Source organism: Oncorhynchus gorbuscha, linkage group LG16 (assembly GCF_021184085.1).
Source record: "Oncorhynchus gorbuscha isolate QuinsamMale2020 ecotype Even-year linkage group LG16, OgorEven_v1.0, whole genome shotgun sequence".
In the NCBI taxonomy this organism is placed as follows: domain Eukaryota; kingdom Metazoa; phylum Chordata; class Actinopteri; order Salmoniformes; family Salmonidae; genus Oncorhynchus; species Oncorhynchus gorbuscha.
This window is the reverse complement of record NC_060188.1, coordinates 50,344,049-50,364,974: the sequence shown is the minus strand read 5'-3', so window position 1 is coordinate 50,364,974 and position 20,926 is coordinate 50,344,049. Positions and strand designations below refer to the sequence as shown.

Sequence of the window (20,926 nt, the reverse complement as noted above, 5' to 3'; positions counted from 1 at the left end):
GAGAGGGATAAAGAGAGAGAAAGAAACCTAATACGACCAGCAGGGGGAAACGAAGAGAAGAGAAAGCACAGGGACAAGACATGACAATACAATACATGACACCATCAGCACCGGCCTGTACCCTACCTGCCCTCCTGGCCCCTTACACAAAATCTGATGCTTAAACCACCTGACCAAGTCCTAAAGCAATGGGACTCCCTAAATATTTCTCAGATTATTACCAATCCCACAAGGTATGACTCCAAACACCCAGAAAAGGCTACTCTCCACAATGTTATCCTCACAAATAATCCTGACAGGTATCAGTCTGGTGTTTTCTGTAATGACCTTAGTGATCACTGTTTAACAGCCTGTGTTCGTAATGGCTGCTCAGTGAAACTACCTGTCCTGATTTGTCATAGACGCTTGCTGAAAAACTTTAATGAGCAAGCCTTCCTTCATGAACTGGGCTCTGTGAAATGTTATAGAATCAGCTTGATCCCCTCTGTCGAGGATGCTTGGACCTTCTTTTTTGATATTTTCAGTGGTATTGTTAACAAACCCGCCCCACGTAAAGAAAATGATAATTAAAAACAGGTTCAGCCCCTGGTTTGACCGTGATCTTGCAGAGTTACTCCACCTCAAGAATTGCATTTGGCGAAAGGCTCGGCACACGCATACTCAGGCAAATGAGAAATAAATGCACTCAGGCTATCCGGCAGGCCAAAGGTAGAACTAGGTTCTGGAAAATGATTAAAGACCTGGAGAATAAACCCTCCTCCTCACAGCTGCCCATGTCCCTTAAAGTTGATTATGTGGTTGTTACTGACAAGAAGCACATGGCTGAGCTCTTTAAACACCACTTCATTAAGTCAGGATTCCTATTTGACTCAGTCATGCCTCCTTGCCCGTCCAACATTTCCTCATCTCCCACCCCTTCTAATGCAACTATCCCCGATGCTTCTCCCTCTTTTTCCCCTGCTACAAAGTTTCTCCCAGCAGGCAGTCACTGAGCCCGAGGTGAAACTTGACCCCAAAAAAACATCTGGGTCAGATGGTTTAGACCAGTGGTCACCAAACTACGGCCCGCGGGCCGGATACGGTCCGTCAGCACATTTGGCCCGGCCCTCTGAACAATACCAGAGACGCTATCGAATTCTTTTCCTATTTGGCCTCCAGAAAAAAAAACCTAGGCCCGGCCCTGTCAAAGAGAGAACGGAATAATGGCGAAAAGGTTAGGTAAGAGAAATTGATTCAGAATGCAGGGTATTTAACCTGCAGTGGACAAACGATTATTTTTTTGTTCAATGCAAAGAAAAGGCTGTTTGTCTCATCTGTCAAGAGACGGTGGCGGTATTCAAAGAATACAATCTTCGCCGACACTATGAATCCCATCACAAAGACAAGTACGATAGCTTGCAAGGCCAAATACGAGCAGACAAACTCTCAAAGCTAAAAAGTGGACTACTATCTCAGCAGAATACATTTGTACGCCAAGCTCAGCTGAACCAGGCATCCGTTCGGGCCAGCTTTCGGGTTGCTAAACTGATAGCAAGAAGCGGTAAGCCTTTCACTGACGGAGAGTTTGTTAAGAAATGTATGGATGCTGTCGCGGAGGAGGTGTGTCCCGAAAAGAAAGATGCATTTAATGCCGTAAGTCTGTCGGCGAGTACAATCACCAGACGCGTTGAAGAAAATCGGGAGTAATGTATATGCCCAGCTGCAGTAGAAGACGAAAGAATTTGACTTTTTTTCATTAGCACTGGATGAGAGCACGGACGTGCAAGACACAGCGCAACTGCTCATTTTTATTCGTGGAGTTAGCGCAAACTTTGAGATATGCGAGGAGCTGGCAGCCCTCCAAAGTCTCAAAGGGACTACAACGGGAGAGGATATTTTTGACAAAGTGTGCCAAACCATGGAGAAGTTGGACCTGGACTGGTCAAAGCTAGCTAGCATCACGACTGACGGGGCTCCTAGCATGGTGGGCGAAACTCGCAGTCTAATAGGACGCATGAACCGGGAGTTGGAAAAAAGGGGTCTCACCGCCCCGCTACGAGTCCACTGCCTAATTCACCAGCAAGCACTGTGCTGCAAAGTGTTGACGTGGGATTCTGTAATGAAGGTTGTGGTGTCGTGCATAAACTTCATCAGAGCAAAGGGACTTAAACACAGGCAGTTCCAAGAATTCCTGTCTGAACTGGAGTCTACGCACGGAGATGTGCTGTACTACACAGAGGTCCGATGGCTGAGCCGGGGCAGAGTTTTGAGGCGTTTTTACGAGCTGCTACCCGAAATTAACGCATTTCTTCATTTAAAAGACAAAACGGTCCCAGAGCTGATCGACCCAGAATGGAAATGGCACCTCGCATTTTTAACAGACGTGACAGAAATACTTAACAGCCTTAACTTGCAGCTACAAGGCGAGGGGAAACTCATTTGCGACATGTATTCACACATAAAAGCATTTGAGGTGAAATTAGCGCTGCTTTTGGAACAAGTGAAAAAGCGCAACTTCGTCCATCTTCCTGCTACCCAAAACCTGTCGACAGAGAACCCAGCGGTCCCGTTCCCAGCTGAAAAGTGCATGGAAGCACTGGAAATGCTGAAGGCGGAGTTTGGTGTGCGATTCAGTGAACTACATGTTCATGCAAAAGAAATCCGTCTTTTTCAGAACCCCTTTGTTGCCGACATTGATGAAGCCCAGCCTTCATATCAGTTTGAGTTGGCTGAGTTACAGAACTGTGATGTTCTGAAAGACGCATTCAAGCCCAACAGTCTCATTGACTTCTATGCCGCCCTCCCAAACGACACATATCCAAACATCAAAAAACACGCAATGAAAATGTCCACAGTTTTTGGCAGCACGTATATCTGCGAGAAAACCTTTTCTCGCATGAAACTGCTGAAAACCCCGATGAGATCAAGATTGACAGATGAACATTTGCATCAGTGCTTGAGACTGGCTGTAACTAGAATGGAACCTGATATTCAACTTCTCACCAGCCAGATGCAGGCCCACAGTTCACACTGATGAACATGCATAGGTAAGCTCACTTTTCTGACTTGAATGAGTCATTCTGAGCATAAACAAATATAATCATAATAAAATCTACTGGGATAAAATCCATCTTTACAACCATACTGGTAGTGAAATGTATTGTGCTGTGTAGGTGCTGTATCACTTAGTTCAGTTTCTCAACCTGCTTCTTTTGTGGTTTTCACAGGGAAGTTGATGAGAGAGAGCTGCAAACAGCGGTGTCTACAAGCCTACTGGAACCTACAAAAGGATTATAAGGAAGGAACACAAGAACTTTAAGAGACTGCTCATATGTGTCAGAGAGATTCTGCTCTGACAACTGAGCTGAACTTTTATCTGTTAAGATTGTGCATGGCACGACAGAAAGTTAATGTTCCATGGCTTTTTTTTCTATGAAGAACCCAGAGAGAGTTATTTAGTTATTATTTATTTCCTGTTTTTTTCAGTGAAGAACTCAGAGAGGGTTATTTAGTTATTATTTATTTCATTAATAGTGTTATTATTTGTTTCCTGACTTTTTTTCTGGAAAGAACCTGGAAAGGGTTATTTGGTTATGTGTGGCTTTCTGGAAAACAATAAATTTTTTAAGCTCCCCTACGATCGTCACACTTTTTCTGTTACAAACTGACACCGGCCCCCCATCTGAGAAGGGAAAAGTTATGTGGCCCTCACAGGAAAAAGTTTGGGGACCCCTGGTTTAGACCCTTTCTTCTTTAAGGTTGCTGTCCCTGTCATTGCCAGCCCATCTCCAACCTTTTAAACCTGTCTCTCCTTTCTGGGGAGGTTCACACTGCTTGGAAGGCAGCCACGGTTCATCCTTTATTCAAAGGGGGAGATCAAGCTGATTCTAACTGTTATAAGCCTATTTCTATTTTGCCTGTTTATCAAAAGCGTTGGAAAAACTTGTCAATAGTCAACTGATTGGCTTGCCCTTGATTCTAAGCAATGTTGTGCTGCTATTTTTATTGACTTGGCCAAAGCTTTTGATACAGTAGACCATTCCATTATTGTGGGCCTGCTAAGGAGTATTGGTGTCTCTGAGGGGTCTTTGGCCTGGTTTGCTAAGTACCTCTCTCAAAGAGTGCAGTGTATAAAGTCAGAAAATCTGCTATCTCGGCCGCTGCCTGTCACCAAGAGAGTACCAGTCTCAATCCTAGGCCCCACGCTCTTCTCAATTTACATCGCCAACATAGCTCAGGCAGTAGAAAGCTCTCTCATCCATTTATATGCCGATGATACAGTCTTATACTCAGCTGGCCCTTCCTCAGATTTTGTGTTAAATGCTCTACAACAAAGCTTTCTTAGTGTCCAACAAGCTTTCTCTACCATTAACCTTGTTCTGAACACCTCCAAAACAAAGGCCATGTGGTTTGGTAAGAAGAATGCCCCTCTTCCCACAGGTGTGATTACTACCTCTGAGGGTTTAGAGCTTGAGGTAGTCACCTTATACAAGTACGTGGGAGTATGGCTAGACAGTACACTGTCCTTATCTCAGCACATATCAAAGCTGCAGGCTAAAGTTAAATCAAGACTTTTTTTTCTGTCATAATCGCTCCTCTTTCACCCCAGCTGCCAAACTAACCCTGATTCAGATGACCAGCCTACCCATACTAGATTACGGAGACATCATTTATAGATCAGCAGGTAAGGGTACCCTCGAGTGGCTAGATGTTCTTTACCATTCGGCCATCAGATTTTACACCAATGCTCCTGATAGGACACATCACTGCACTCTATACTCCTCTGTAAACTGGTCATCTCTGTATACCCGTCGCAAGACCAACTGGTGATGCTTATTTATCTTCTCTATGGTCTGTGGGACGCTAGCATCCCACCTGGCCAACATCCAGTGAAATTGTAGACCGCCAAATTCAAAAACAGAAATACTAATTATAAAAATTAATAAAATAAACATACAAGTGTTATACATCGGCTGAAAGATGAACTTCTTGTTAATCCAACCTCTGTGTCAGATTTCAAAAAGGCTTTACGGTGAAAGCATACCATGTGATTATCTGAGGACAGCGCCCAGCAGACAAATCATTACAAACAGTTACCAGCCAAGTAGAGGAGTTACAAAAGTCAGAAATAGCAATAACATTAATCACTTACCTTTGATGATCTTCATATGGTTGCACTCCTATTTACTCAATAAATGTTCATTTTGTTCAATAAAGTCCCTTTTTATATCCAAAAACCTCCATTTTGTTGGTGCGTTTTGTTCAGTAATCTACAGGCTCAAAGGCAGTCACAACAGGCAGACGAAAAATCCGAAAAGTATCAGTAAAGTTCGTGGAAACATGTCAAACGAATTTTTATAATCAATGCTCAGGTTGTTTTTAGTCATAATAATCAATAATATTTAAACCGGACAATAACATTGTCAATTAAAAAGGAAAACAAGAAAGTCACTCTCTCGGTCGCACGCAGCAGACAGCTCTGGTGACTTTCCCAGACCACTCATTCAGAGTGGTCTTACTCCCTCATTTTAAGAATACAAGCCTGAAACAATTTCTAAAGACTGTTGACATCTATTGGAAGCCATAGGAAGTGCAATTTGAGTCCTAAGTCATTGGAATCTGTATCGGCAGTCAATGGAAAATTACAAACATAAAAAAATCCCACTTCCTGGATGGATTTTCCTCAGGTTTTCGCCTGCCATATCAGTTTGGTTATACTCACAGACATTATCTTAGAGTGTTTTCTATCCAAATCTACCAATTATATGCATATCCTAGCTTCTGCGCTTGAGAAACAGGCAGTTTACTTTGGGCACACTTTTCATCCGTAGATTAAAATAGTGCCCCCTACCCTAGTGAGGTTATGAAACCCTCTTAGGCCTCGTCTTTTGAGTTCGCTGCAGCTAGCGACTGGAACGAGCTGCAACAAACACTCAAACTGGACAGTTTTATCTCAATCTCTTAATTCAAAGACTCAATCATGGACACACTTACTGACAGTTGTGGCTGCTTTGCTTGATGTATTGTTGTCTCTACCTTCCTACCCTCTGTGCTGTTGTCTGTTCCCAATCATGTTTGTACCATGTTGTTTTGCTACCATGCTGTGTTGTTGTGTGTTGCTGCCTTGCTATGTTGTCTTAGGTCTCTCTTTATCTAGTGTTGTGTTGTATCTCTTGCTGTGATGTGTGTGTTGTCCTATATTTATATGTTATTTTTTAAAATCCCAGCCCCTGTCCCCGCAGGAGGTCTTTTGCTTTCTGGGAGGCCGTCATTGTAAATAAGAATTTGTTCTTAAACTGACTTGCCTAGTTAAATAAAGGTTACATAAATAAATAAATGAAGGCTGATTTCAAGGTTTGACTGCTAAACTACAAGGCATTACATGGGCTTGCTGCTACCCATCTTTACAATATAAAGATCTTTCCACATACATTACTGTCACAAGATGCAGGCCTCCTTATTGTCCCTAGAATTTCTAAGCAAACAGCTGGAGGCAGGGCTTTCTCCTATAGAGCTCATTTCTTATTGAATGGTCTGCCTACCCATGTGAGAGACACAGACTCGGCCTCGAACTTTAAGTCTTTATTGAAGACTCATCTCTTCACTAGGTCCTATGATTGAGTGTAGTCTCGCCCAGGGGTGTGAAGGTGAACGGAAAGGCACTGGAGCAACGAACCACCCTTGCTGTCTCTAATTGGCCGGTTCCCATCTCTCCACTGGGATTCTCTGCCTCAAACCCTATTACAGAGTCATTGGCTTACTGGTGCTTTTCCATGCCGTCCCTAGGAGGGGTGTGTCACTTGAGTGGGTTGAGTCACTGACGTGATCTTCCTGTCCCGGTTGGCGCCCCCCTCGGGTTCGTGCCGTGGATGAGGTCTTCGGGCCATGCCGTGGGGGAGGTCTTTGTGGGCTATACTCGGCCTTGTTTCAGGGTAGTAAGTTGGTGGTTTGAAGATATCCCTCCAGTGGTGTGGGGGCTGTGCTGTGGAAAAGTGGGTGGGGTTATATCCTGCCTGGTTGGCCCTGTCGGGGGGTATCGTCGGACAGGGCCACAGTAGCTCTGTAGCTCAGTTGGTAGAGCATGGCGCTTGTAACGCCAGGGTAGTGGGTTCGATCCCCGGGACCACCCATACGTAGAATGTATGCACACATGACTGTAAGTCGCTTTGGATAAAAGCGTCTGCTAAATGGCATATATTATTATTATATTATATTATCTCCTGTCTCAGCCTCCAGTATTGATGCTGCAATAGTTTGTGTCGGGGGCTCTATTTATCCTGTCTTATTCGGTGTCCTGTGTGAATTTATTTGAATTGATTTACTTCTTAGGGCACGGTGGGACGGTAGCGTCACAAATGGGCCTTTTGTTCGATAATGTCCTTCTTTATGTCGCAAAAATGTCCATTTATTTGGCGCGTTTTATTCAGAAATACACCAGTTTCAACTCGCCCAACATGCCTACAAAGTATCTGAGTTACCTGTAAACTTGGTCCAGCCGCTCTGGTCCAAATATGGTCCAAACATTTCAAACAACGTTCCTAATCAAATCAAATCAAAGTTGATTTGTCACGTGTGCCAAATACAACAGGTATTAAAAAGGGGTTGGCGAGTCGGGGGACACAATGTAGATAGCCCGGTTAGCCAATGTGCGGGAGCACTGGTTGGTCGGGCCAATCCAATCCAACCTCAGATACGCTAAAACGTAAATAATCGATACAATTTAAGACGGAATAAACTGTTTTCTAATACCGGATAAAAACAATGTGAAGCGCGCTCCAGTTCACGCGCAACAAAACAGTAGAGTCCACCTGGAGTGACACTTACAATGAATAGGACTACTTCTTCATTTCTCAAAAGAAAAACATCAAACAATTTCTGAAGACTGTTGACATCTAGTGGAAGACATAGGAACTGCAACCTAATAATAAGGGTATAAAAAAAAAACAATTGGAAAATCCTATGACCTAAAAAAATGTTACCCCTGGATGGTTTGTCCTCGGGTTTCGCCTGCCAAATCAGTTCTGTTATACTCACAGACATTATTTAACCGTTTTAGAAACTTTAGAGTGTTTTCTATCCAAATCAATCAATTATATGCATATCCCTGCTTCTGGGCCTGAGTAACAGGCAGTTTACTTTGGACACACTTTTCATCCGGAGGTGAACATAACATATAGAGAGGTTTAAAATTATTTCACCTTTATTTAACCAGGTAGGCCAGTTGAGAACAAATTCTCATTTACAACTGCGACCTGGCATTAAGCATGCTCCCTCTAATTCTCTCTTTCTCTCTTCTCTCTGAGGACCTGAGCCCTAGGACCATTCCTCAGGACTACCTTGCCTGATGACTCCTTGCTGTCCCCAGTCCACCTGGTCGTGCTGCTGCTCCAATTTCAACTGTTCTTTCTGCGGCTATGGAACCCTGACCTGTTCACCGGACGTGTTACCTTGTCCCGGACCTGCTGTCTCTAACTCTGAATGATCGGCCATGAAAAGCCAACTGACATTTACTACTGATGTGCTGACCTGTTGCACCCTCTACAACCACTGTGACTATTATAATTTGACCCTGCTGGTAAAACGTCTATGAATGTTTTAACATCTTGGCCATCTTGGCTAATCTCCACCCTGCACAGCCAGAAAAGGACTGGCCAACCCTCAGAGCCTGGTTCCTCTCTAGGTTTCTTCCTAGGTTTTGGCCTTTCTAGCCACCGTGCTTCTACATCTGCATTGTTGCTGTGTGTGGTTTTAGGCTGGGTTTCTGTACAGCACTTTGTGACATCGGCTGATGTTAAAAGGGCTTTAGAAATACATTTGATTGAAATTTGATTGAGAGCAAAGGGTCTGAATAATTCTGTAAATAAGTTATTTCTGTTTTTTATTTGTAGTACATTTACAAACTTTTCAAAAAACTTGTTTTCGCTTTGTCTTTATGGGGTTTTGTGTGTAGGTTGCTGAGGATTTTTATTTAGTTAATCAATTTCAACAAAATGTAGAAAAGGTCAAGGGGTCTGAATACTTTCCAAAGGCACTGTATATACAGTAAAGTACACACACTTAAAGGGCCAATAAGCAGTTGAAACAATAACAAAGCGTACTCCCCACCACTGTTTCCATAAAAAGCTGAGGGATGGGGCTGGAGATATAATCACTTTCAAATTCATGGACAGCGATATGGATGCGTCCATGATATCGAAATTGTATCTCTAACCATGTTTTGAGGCTATACAGTATTTGTTTACATCTACTTTGTTTACTAGCATTGGAGTAAAACAAGCTTATATTTTGTGTTCTGATGGGGTACAGCGGTTAAACTAAGCTCATGAGGCATTTAAGTTATATTCTTCAAGAATCAATTGGTACATATTATAAATTTAGTCCAATAACGGATTAAGCAACTGCTGATTGCCCCTTTTAAAGATTATCTCTAGAACTTTTGTTTACTTTTGCCAGTAGTTCTGAAAGTACCGGCCACGAAAATTGCGTACTACGTCACAAATGTGCAGATATGTGCACCATGTAATTGCTCTCTCCGTCTTGCTCTACTGTGTGCATGTCCTGCTAGCTGTCACACAAATGGCAAGGTTCTGAAGCTCATTGGCAGAAATTCAAATTTCTATTGGGCTGGCCCTTGTGGGGGTAAATGTAGGGGAAATGGTGTCGCACAGATGCCAGAAAACAGTGGATTTCAAACTAGGCATTTCGTGACTAATTCAGGTAAGACAATAATTATGCTCAAAGATTATGCATGTATGAACTAATTATTGACACATCCAGCCCAAAGCGGGAGGTTTAAAAAAAATCTTACTACCGGGCCATGTCTTAAAGGGTAAAAAAACAAAACATGTTTTGAGCAAAATATATATATTTTTAGACACAAATTCAAGGAGTTGTCATTTCAAGGAGTTGGTCTAATGGGTGCACTCTGAGGTCATCGGCCTCCCCAATTGCGTGCGGGAACAAAATAAGAGCAATAGCGGACAAAACAGGAAAGGCCCACCCCCCCCACTTATGCCATGTCATGAGGATACCTGGACTGCCTATTTAGATTTGTTAAGTAAATCAGATGATAAATGAGGTGCTAGGGAACCTGAAGTAGGTCTTTAACAATGTATTACAGTCATAAAACAGATGGTGTAATTTGATTCTATTTTATGAATGGAGTATACTGCTGACCATGTGGCTCTCTTATGTTTCTCCTGTTGTTCCAGATTGGTGCTACCAGTCCCAGCATACCTGTGCCACCCCTTGTAATGGTGATTTTGTTACACCGTGACTGAACTTTCCATGCAACACATTGCACTGACTTGGATCCTCTCTTACCTTTGTGTCACCGTCACAAGTTCAAGTTGTTAAAAGGAGGGAGTTGACAGTTACAGCCACGAATCCACTTCCTCTACACCCACCTATCCATCCATACATGTCCCTCCCTAACCTCCCATTTAAACACTTACCCTTTCAAAACAGTTTTACTCAGACAAACATAAACTTGAACATTCCTCGTTTGGGGCTTGCGGTCAGAGCTTGATGGTGTACAGAATTTTCTCTCCTCACTGTTCTACAGGACCTGAGAAGTGGTACCATGCCAACAAAGACTGTGAAGGCAGAGCACAATCCCCCATCAACATCGTCCACAGGAAGACCCTACCAGATGAGCGCCTCACACCCTTCCAGTTCAGAAAATACCAGGATTCCTTCAGTGGCCTGATCAAAAACAATGGACACTCTGGTATGTTTAATTTAGGCCAGTCTATAAAAGTTTGTGGTCATACGCACATCCTTAAAAACATACATTACCGGTCAAAAGTTTTAGAACACCTACTCATTCAAGGGTTTTTCTTAATTTTTACTATTTTCTATATCGTAGAATAATAGTGAAGACATCAAAACTACGAAATAACACATGGACTCATGTAGTATTGGATAGAAAACACTCTTGACGTTTCTAAAACTGTTAAAATAATGTATGTGAGTATAACAGAACTGATATGGAAGGCTTTCGCCCCAAGGAGAATCGATTCGGATATTTTATTTTTTAGGTGTCTGCCCATCCAAATCATTGCTTATGGGAAAATCAAAGGAATACCTCCCAGATTGCAGTTCCTTGGGCTTCCACTAGATTTCAACAGTCTTTTGAAAGAGTTTCAGGCTTGTTTTTTGAAAAATTAGCTAGAATTTGTAGTTTTTCTAGGTGGCTCCCATTTTGACTGTAGTATTGTGGGGCGCGTGGATGAGAGCGCACACTTTGTTATTTATCTCAGGTAATGAACATACAATTCTCCGCCTTAAATTGTATTGTTTATTTACCAATTAAGGTATCTGAGGATTGATTAGAAACATTGTTTGACTTGTTTGGACAAAGTTTATTGGTAACTTTTGATTTGTATGCATTTTGAACGAGGGAAACTGAATTACTGAATCAAGCGCGCCAACTAAACTGACTTTTTTGGGATATAAAGAAGGTCTTTATCGAACAAAAATACCATTTGTTATGTGGCTGGGACCCTTGGGATTGCAAACAGAGGAAGATCTTCAAAGGTAAGGGATTTATTTCATCGCTATTTCTGCCTCTGCTTGTTTGGAAAATGTTTGTAATGCTTTCGTATGAGGGGCGCTGTCCTCAGATAATCGCATGGTATGCTTTCGCCGTAAAGCCTTTTTGAAATCTGACAAAGCAGCTGGATTAACAAGAAGTTAAGCTTTTAAATAATGCAGGACACTTGTGTTACTGACCATTTCGAATCCCACCGTACCTTCTCCGCTATGCATTCTTGTTTCAGAGCTGGTCATGGGTACACCTCAGCCACGCTCAAGGTCCTAAACGATATCATAACGGCCATCGATAAGAGACATTACTGTGCAGCCGTATTCATCGATCTGGCCAAGGTTTTCGACTCTGTCAATCACCACATTCTTATCAGCATGCTCAAAAGCCTTGGTTTCTCACATTACTGCCTTGCCTGGTTCACCAACTACTTCTCAGATAGAGTTCAGTGTGTAAAATCGGAGGGCCTTTTGTTCGGACCTCTGGCAGTCTCTATGGGGGTGCCACAGGGTCCAATTCTCGGGCCGACTCTCTTCTCTGTAAAAATCAATGATGTCGCTTTTGCTGCTGGTGATTCTTTGATCCACCTCTACGCAGACGACACCATTTTGTATACTTCTGGCCCTTCTTTTGACACTGTGTTAACTAACCTCCAGACGAGCTTCAATGCCATACAACTCTCCTTCCGTGGCCTCCAACTGCTCTTAAATGCAAGTAAAACTAAATGCACGCTTTTCAACCGATCGCTGCCCGCACCTGCCCGCCCGTCCAGCATCACTACTCTAGACGGTTCTGATTTAGAATATGTGGACAGCTACAAATACCTATGTGTCTGGCTAGACTGTAAACTCTCCTTCCAGACTCACATTAAGCATCTCCAATCCAAAATTAAATCTAGAATTGGCTTCCTATTTTGCAACAAAGCATCTTTCACTCATGCCAAACATACCCTCGTAAAACGGACCATCCTAACGATCCTCGACTTCGGCGATGACGCTACTCAACAAATTGGATGCAATCTATCACAGTGCCGTCCATTTTGTCACTAAAGCCCCATATACTACCCACCACTGTGACCTATATGCTCTCATTGGCTGGCCCTCGCTTCATACTCTTCTCCAAACTCACTGGCTCCAGGTCATCTACAAGTCTTTGCTAGGTAAAGCCCCGCCTTATCTCAGCTCACTGGTCACCATAGGAGCACCCACCCATAGCACACACTCCATTGGCCGCCTCTCCTTCCAGTTCTCTGCTGCCAATGACTGGAGTGAACTGCAAAAATTGGAGAGTCATATCTCCCTCACAAGCTTTAAGCAGAGCAGCTCACAGATCACTGCACCTGTACATAGCTCATCCAACTACCTCATCCCCTTACTGTATTTATTTATTTATCTTGCTCCTTTGCACCCAAGTATCTCTACTTGCACATTCATCTTCTGCACATCAATCACTCCAGTGTTTAATTGGTATATTGTAATTACTTCGCCACCATGGTCTATTTATTGCCTTTACCTCCCTTATCTTACCTAATTTGCACACACTGTATATATACTTTTTCTACTGTATTTTTGACTGTATGTTTGTTTATTCCATGTGTAACTCTGTGTTGTTGTATGTGTCGAACTGCTTTGCTTTATCTTGGCCAGGTTGCAGTTGTAAATGAGAACTTGTTCTCAACACGCCTACCTGGTTAAAAAAAGGTGAAATAAAATTTAAAAAATGGTGTAAAAATGTGCACATTTAGAAATATACCTGGAAATGTTTTAATTCAAAAACATCCAGTCATTGACATCCCCACCTCCCGCCAAAAGCATGCAGTTTTCTATACATATATATAACGTTTTTTAGTCCTTTGTTGTCTGATTTCCACTGTGTCTTCCCCCTCAAGTTCAAGTGAATGTGCCTCACCAACCGTATGTGATTGGTGGAGACCTGGAGACGCCATATAAGGTAGTGCAGTTTCACCTGCACTGGGGAAAGGATGGAGGACCAGGGTCGGAACACACTATCGACGGAGAGCAGTACCCCATGGAGGTAATGTCATGTACAGTGCATTCAGAAACTATTCAGACCCCTTGCCTTTTAATTTACAGCCTTATTCTCAAATGTATCATATTGTTTTTTCCTCATCATCAATCTACACACAATACCCCATAATGACAAAACATAAACAAGTTTTCAGAAAAAACAGAAATATTGAATTTACATATGTATTCAGACCCTTTACTCAGTAATTTGTTGAAGCACCTTTGGCAGCGATTTCAGACTCGAGTCTGCTTGGGTATGACGCTACAAGCTTGGCACATCTGTATTTGGGGAGTTTCTCCCATTCTTCTCTGCAGACCGTCTCCAGAAATGTTCAATCAGGTTCAAGTCCGGGCTCTGGCTGGGCCACTCAAGGTCATTCATAGACTTGTCCCGAAACCATTTCTGCGTTGTCTGGGCTATGTGCTTATGGTTGTTGTCCTGTTGGCAGGTGAACCTTTGCCCCAGTCTTGAGCAATCCGGAGTAGGTTTTCATCAAGGGTCTCTCTGTACTTTGTTTCGTTCATCTTTCACTTGATCCTGACAAGTCTCCCAGTCCCTGCTGCTGAAAAACATCCCCACATGATGCTGTCACAACTATGCTTCACCATACGGATGGTGCCATGTTTCCTCCAGACGTGACACTTGGCATTCAGGGCAAAGAGTTTAGTCTTGGTTTCATCAGACCAGAGAATCTTGTTTCACATTCCCTGAGAGTCTTTAGGTGCCTTTTGGCAAACTCCAAGTGGGCTGCCATGTGCCTTTTACTGAGGAGTGGCTTCCATCTGGCCACTCTACAATGAAGGCTTGATTGGTGGAGTGCTGCAGAGATGGTTGTCCTTCTGGAAGGTTCTCCCATCTCCAAAGAGGAACACTGAAGCTCTGTCAGAGTGACCATCGGGTTCTTGGTCACCTCCCCGAACAAGGACCTTCTCCCCCAATTGCTCAGTTTGGCTGGGCGGCCAGCTCTAGGAAGAGTCTTGGTGCCTCAACACAGTCCTGTCTCTGAGCTCTACGGACAATTAATTCGACCTCATGGCTACGTTTTTGCACTGACATGCACTGTCAACTGTTCAACCTTATATAGACAGGTGTGTGCCTTTCCAAATCAGGTCCAATTAATTAAATTTACCACAGTTGGACTCCAATCAAGTTGTAGAAACATCAAGGATGATCAATGGAAACAGGATGCACCTGAGCTCAATTTTGAATCTCATATGTAAATAAGGTATTTATGCTTTTTATTTTTAATACATTTGCAAAAATGTCTAAAACCCTGTTTTCACTTTGTAATAATGAGGTATTCTGTGTAGATTGATGAGGTAAAACATTTTTTGATCAACTTTAAAATAAGGCTGTATTGTAACAAAATGTGGAAATATTCAAGGAGTCTGAAAACTTTCCGAATGCACTGTAGGATGGCCATACGCATGCAAGCAAACACACACACACACACACACAACACACACACACACAATGGTTGTAACAGCAGAACAATATACGCACAGATCATTGCACACATTTATTTTGTAAACAAGTTTTGATTGTCATTTTCTCAAGTCAATTAAACACAATCAAGTGAGAGTGAAAAGTTTTCTGCAATTTCTGTCATTGATAACAAATCCTTAACCTGAGCCCAGATGGTGTTTAAATGCTACTATTGGGAATGGCTTGTGACATTATCTATAACACATTTCTATTGATACTCTTTTCTACAGCTGCATATTGTTCACATGAATGAGGAATACTCAACATTGGAAGATGCCCTGAAAGACCCTATAGGAGTTGCAGTCCTTGGATTTTTCTATGAGGTTAACATTTCATTATGTTTTTATTCATATTTGCTAAAACTCTTTGCCATACCCAGTCAATCTTTGACTTTGAATAGATATATCCATGGCAAGACTCAAAAGTGGAGGATAATGATATTACATTATATTATGCATGCATTATAGGACCGTGCAATTACCCTAATGGAAATCTACTGTCTTTGTCTTGTATGTGATTTAGAATATTATGTAGGCATACACATATTTATATGTTGAGATGTATGTCGATATTACTTCGGAAAGTATTCAGACCCCTTTGAATTTTTCCACATTTTGTTACATCACAGCTTTATTTAAAAATCGATTTCATTCATTTTTTTCCTCAATCTACACACAATACCCCATAATGACAAAGTTTTTAGAAATGTTTGCACATTTTGTCAAAATAAAACAGAAATATCTTATTTACATACGTATTCAGACTGTTTGCTATGAAACTCGATATTGAGCTCAGGCTTATCCTGTTTCCATTGATCATCCTTGAGATGTTTCTACAACTTGATTGGAGTTAACCTGCGGTAATTTCAATTGAGTGGACATTATTTCGAAAGGCACACACCTGTTTATATAAGGTCCCACAGTTGACAGTGCATGTCAGAGCAAAAACCAAGCCATGAGGTTGAAGCAATTGTCCGTAGTGCTCTGAGACAGGGTTGTGTTGAGGCACAGATCTGGGGAACGGTACCAAAACATTTCTGCAGCATTGAAGGTCCCCAAGAATACAGTGACCTTCATCATTCTTAAATTTAAGATATTTAGAGCCACCAAGACTCTTTCTAGAGCTGGCCGCCTGACCAAACTGAGTATTCGGGGGATTAGAGCCTTGGTCACGTAGGTGACCAAGAACCCGATGGTCACTCTGACAGAGCTCTAGAGTTCCTCTGTGGAGATAGGAGAACCTTCCAGAAGTACAACCATCTCTGCAGCACTCTACCAATCAGTCCTTAATGGTAGAGTGACCAGACGTAAGCCACTCCTCAGGAAAAGGCACGTGACAGCCCACTTGGAGTTAGCCAAAAGGCACCTAAAGACTCTCAGACCATGAGAAACAAGATTATTTGGTCTGATGAAACCAAGATTGAACTATTTGGCTTGAAAGCCAAGCCTCACATCTGGAGGAAACCTGGCACCATCCCTACGGTGAAGCATGGTGGTGGCAGCATCCCCATGCAACATGAAAGAGCTTGAGAGGATCTGCAGAGAAGAATGGGAGAAACTCCCCAAATAAAGGTTGTTGTGTCATACCCAAGAATACTCAATGCTGTAATCGTTGCCTAAGGTGTTTCAACATAGTACATAGTAAAGGGTCTGAATATTTGTGTAAATGTGATATTTTTTATAAATTAGCAACATTTTCAAAAATATATATATTTTTCACTATGGGGTGTTGTGTGTAGATTGATGAGTAAAAAATAACAATTTAATCAATTTTTGAATAAGGCTGTAAAGTAACAAAATGCGTAAAAAGTCAAGGGGTCTGAATACTTTCCAAAGGCACTGTACATGTATGTGTCATGATTCTTATTTCGTATCGTTTTCAGGAATCCCTAAGTGCCAACAGAAAATATGACCCCGTTGTAAGAGCCCTCCAGCGCATCATGACGACTGGTGAATAAATGTCATAACTAATGCTTCCTCTAGCAACCGTATGTGTTATTCAGATCCATCTTGCTAACAATATGACATGTCTCATAAATTTGATTTACAAAATTGCATACACAGCTTCACTCACAGCTGAGACACTGAAATGAGAATCTGCTAAGATTGATGTATCTTTGTACATGTAATACATAAATCAGTCTGTGTATTTTAGTTCCTGTGTAGCAGATACTGTTCATACATACAGTAGTTTAATTTTGTTGATGCGCAACAAAATTAATGTTTTCCTCTGTGTCTTGCCCTATCAGCCCCAAGAGGCCAACGTTTTCACGAATACATGCTACGATTAATGTAACTTTGTACAGTATGTAACATGTGCACTGCAGAAATCATTTGTCTCAATTTGTTCTGTTTCTCCCACATTCCGTTTGTCTGCAGGTACCCAACACCAATGTTTTGCTAAGATTAATATAACTTCAGTGTAGCAAATACAATTTGTCTGTTTGTTTCATTGCTCAAAATTTCTCAATGTACGGGCTGTTTTGTTGCAGGTTCTAATACAACTCTGGTGTCAGTTTCTCTGGAACAGCTGATTCCTCCCCAGCAGAACCTAAGCAACTACTACCGTTACAAGGGCTCGCTCACCACCCCCGGCTGTACCGAGTCTGTGATCTGGACTGTGTTCGAGAAGCCCATCCCTCTCAGCAGAGACCAGGTAGAGCAGCTCGTTAACCCATCATCTTGCTGGCCAGTGGTGTAAAAGTAAAAATAGGTCAAGTAAAACTACTTTGAAGTTTTTGGGGGGTATCTGTACTTTACTGAAGTATTTACATTTTGACTACGTTTACTCCACTACATTCCTCAAGAAAATGTGTACTTTTTAACTCCCATACATTTTCCCTGACACCCAAAAGTTCTCGTTCCATTTCGAATACTCAGACAGGACAGCAGGTAAATTCACACACTTATCAACACATTGTCATCCCTACAGCCTCTGAAGGGATGACTCACTAATCATCCCAACAAAATTGACTCACTAAACACAAATACTGTGTTTGTAATTTATGTTTGCGTGTGAACCTGGCTATCTGTAAATAAAGAAATACAAGAAAATGGTGCTGTCTGGTTTGCTTAATATAAGGAATTTGATTGATAACACTTTTGACTTTATCTCAAATATGACAATTCCGTACTTTTTCTACCACTGTACTTTTAATTACATTTTAAACCAGATACTTTTAGACTTTTACTCAAGTAATATTTTATTGGGTGACTTTCACTTTTCCTTGAGTCATTTTCTATTAAGGTATCTTTACTTTTACTCAAGTATGACAACTGGGTACTTTTCCCACCACTGTTTCTACATTATGAAACACCCTGGAAGCAGAGAAGTTATGTGGTAGAGAGCCGAGCATTCTGTCTGTCTAAAAATACTTCTGTGAAGAGAGTCTGTTAGTCTGGCTTTGAGTAATTGAACAAAACGCACCAGTAGATACACTGTGTTCATTTTATATGATACTTATTGTTACTTTTAATATCAACTGCATCTCAGTGACCTTTGTGCCTGTCTGTTCTTTCCATCTTCGAGCTGCGGGTGTTCTCAGACCTCCAGTTTAAGGATGGCAAGCCTATGGTGGGCACATTCCGGCCGGTGCAGCCCCTCAATGGCCGCGTGGTGTACCGGTCGGGAGGCGCTGTGGTAGTGGCCAGCATTGCAATCCTCTTGGCCTCCGTCACCATGGCGATGGGATTATCACAGCCCAACTAGAAGAAGGAAGGCATTCTGAGCGAGCCGCACCACGACATGCATGAACACAATGAGTTCTCAAAACCAAACAACCAACTGACAAACTAAAGTACAGCACCAACCAACAGCCATGCCCTAAACATTCAGCCTGAAAACCAACATGCCCCAGGCCCTTACGATACATCAAAGTGATTCATGAGTTCTGTAGCTAAAGTTCTGAAGTTCACAAGTCCTACAGTCCATAGGTTCAACCTCCCTCCCTGTCCAATGTCAGATCAATTTAGAGTCCTCAGCCTAAATTTACAATACAAAATGTGAGGAGCCTCTGCTCAGTGCTCAGGTCGTTGGGTCACTGCACTAGAGTCTAAACATAGATGTCAATAAATCCATGACCTAGTTGGTATTAGACTGGCACGTGACTATGTTCTTAGAACGGAATGTGTGAATGGTGGGTCATAGCTAATAATAGATAGCACTCATAAATACTCTCCAGTTCAAACCTAGGAGAGGAGAGATGCCATGGCCTTGCCTTTCCCTCTGCAACTCCTATTTCCACCACCACTGTCAGGAGTCAGGTGGGGATTCTATGCCACCCACCACGGGCCGGGCAAATTATCTGAGGGGTGAGGGGAACGGAAGTTCACTAGCTCCAGGTGAATCACCCACCATAGGGTAATAGAAGGGCACAGGCTGATGACAATCACAACGGACCATGCGGTTCTGTGTGTTACCGAGGTAAGAGGCTGAACTGTCCCTGTCCCGACTCCCAGATCCCCAGTCACACGTGAGCTGATAGGTCATGAGGCAAGTGACAGGGGGATTCAGAAGACGATGAATCAATTTATTTGAAAAATTGACTCATTGATTGATCCTTATTGAACCGTTGTCATTACAGTGTTCTGACCAATTATCCATATCAAATGTTTAGCATTGATCTGCATGTTCTCTCATGCTGGAATCTTGCTGTAACAGAACTACAGTAAAGTACCATACAGACTGTACAACTGTAGCACAGCCTTCCACCCAGCCACCATGGACACTTCAGTAACGTTATACTCCTTCTCCACCAGCTAGGCCAACTAAACTGTCTCAGGTTCATCTTTGCGAACATGCGACTTGTGTTCATGGCTTGTATTGCAGGGTCTCGGATGCATTGAATTATACCCACTGTGAATTATTACTACATTCAATATTTTGACGTCTCATTTTATTTATTCACATGGCTTCTATCTAGCTAATTCAAGTAAGAGATTTGTGGGTTTCTTGTGAATAAGACAAGAATGAAGTGGGATTATATTAGAAATATTCCATTGTTTCATAACGCACCAATGTTATATTTCTATACTCTGACATTTGTACAGATGTATTTATGTACTGTATGTGTCACGCCTGCTCCCGCTTCCCCTCTCTGGCGCTCGAGGGCACCAGACTGTCCTTCAATACGCACACCTGTCACCATCATTACGCGCATCAGCACTCACCTGGACTCCTTTACTTTGTTGATTGCCCCTCTATATCTCTCTGCTCCTCAGTTTGTTCCCCGTGTCAGCATTGATGTCGTTACGTTTTCCTCTGTCCAGATGTTGTCCTTGTTTGTTTCTTGTCTATTATCCATTAAATGTTCACTCCCTGCACTTGCTTCTCATCTCCCAGCATCGGTCCTTATGTGTATATTGACATATAAAGACACACTGTTGATATTATTTATATATAGCTAGGTATTTAAAAGTTTATATATCGACATCTATCAGAAAGAAGAACCAACCCCAAAAAGTTTCATTGACTGCATTATCAAGTGGTTTCTGACCAATTCAAAATACCTGTACTCTTGGAATGATCTATGTTGACGTTCAAAATTATTGAACAGTTTTGTTTGTTTATTTGTAATGCTTGAAAATGTTATAAGTGACATGGAGAATGTGTTCCGATTGAACAATAAACTACTGACATGCCTTTTCAATGCTTTGGTCTGTCTGGTTCATTGTCAAATTGTTCATTGTTCGACGAGCAGGTCTCCACATATTTTGCTCCCTGTCCCGACTCCCATGTCCGATTGGCATGAGCAAGAAAAGGTGTGTGTGTACACGTGTATGTGTAAGTGTGTCTGCTCTTTGGATTCAATGACAAACACAGGTTCCTGCCTCAGCTTCGAAGTTACTGCTAATCCCTACTGTACCCTGAAAGGTGTGAATCTAAGATCAA

At 42.2% G+C, this 20,926-nt stretch overlaps 1 protein-coding gene across 2 annotated transcripts in view; it reads left to right on the top strand.

The window, feature by feature from the left end:
* LOC124000634 (carbonic anhydrase 4-like) overlaps positions 1-20,684 on the top strand; it is a 34,450-nt gene extending 13,766 nt beyond the window's left edge. Inside the window, exons 2-8 of one of the 2 annotated variants that reach the window (XM_046307156.1) lie at positions 10,191-10,235; positions 10,544-10,708; positions 13,413-13,558; positions 15,268-15,360; positions 16,920-16,986; positions 17,529-17,692; positions 18,566-20,684. In XM_046307156.1, coding sequence (XP_046163112.1) covers positions 10,191-10,235; positions 10,544-10,708; positions 13,413-13,558; positions 15,268-15,360; positions 16,920-16,986; positions 17,529-17,692; positions 18,566-18,745 — 860 coding nt within the window. In that variant the 3' untranslated portion in view covers positions 18,746-20,684. The remainder of the gene's footprint in view (positions 1-10,190; positions 10,236-10,543; positions 10,709-13,412; positions 13,559-15,267; positions 15,361-16,919; positions 16,987-17,528; positions 17,693-18,565) is intronic. The other variant, XM_046307157.1, reaches the window with a different exon arrangement.
* The last annotated feature ends 242 nt before the right edge of the window (positions 20,685-20,926 follow it).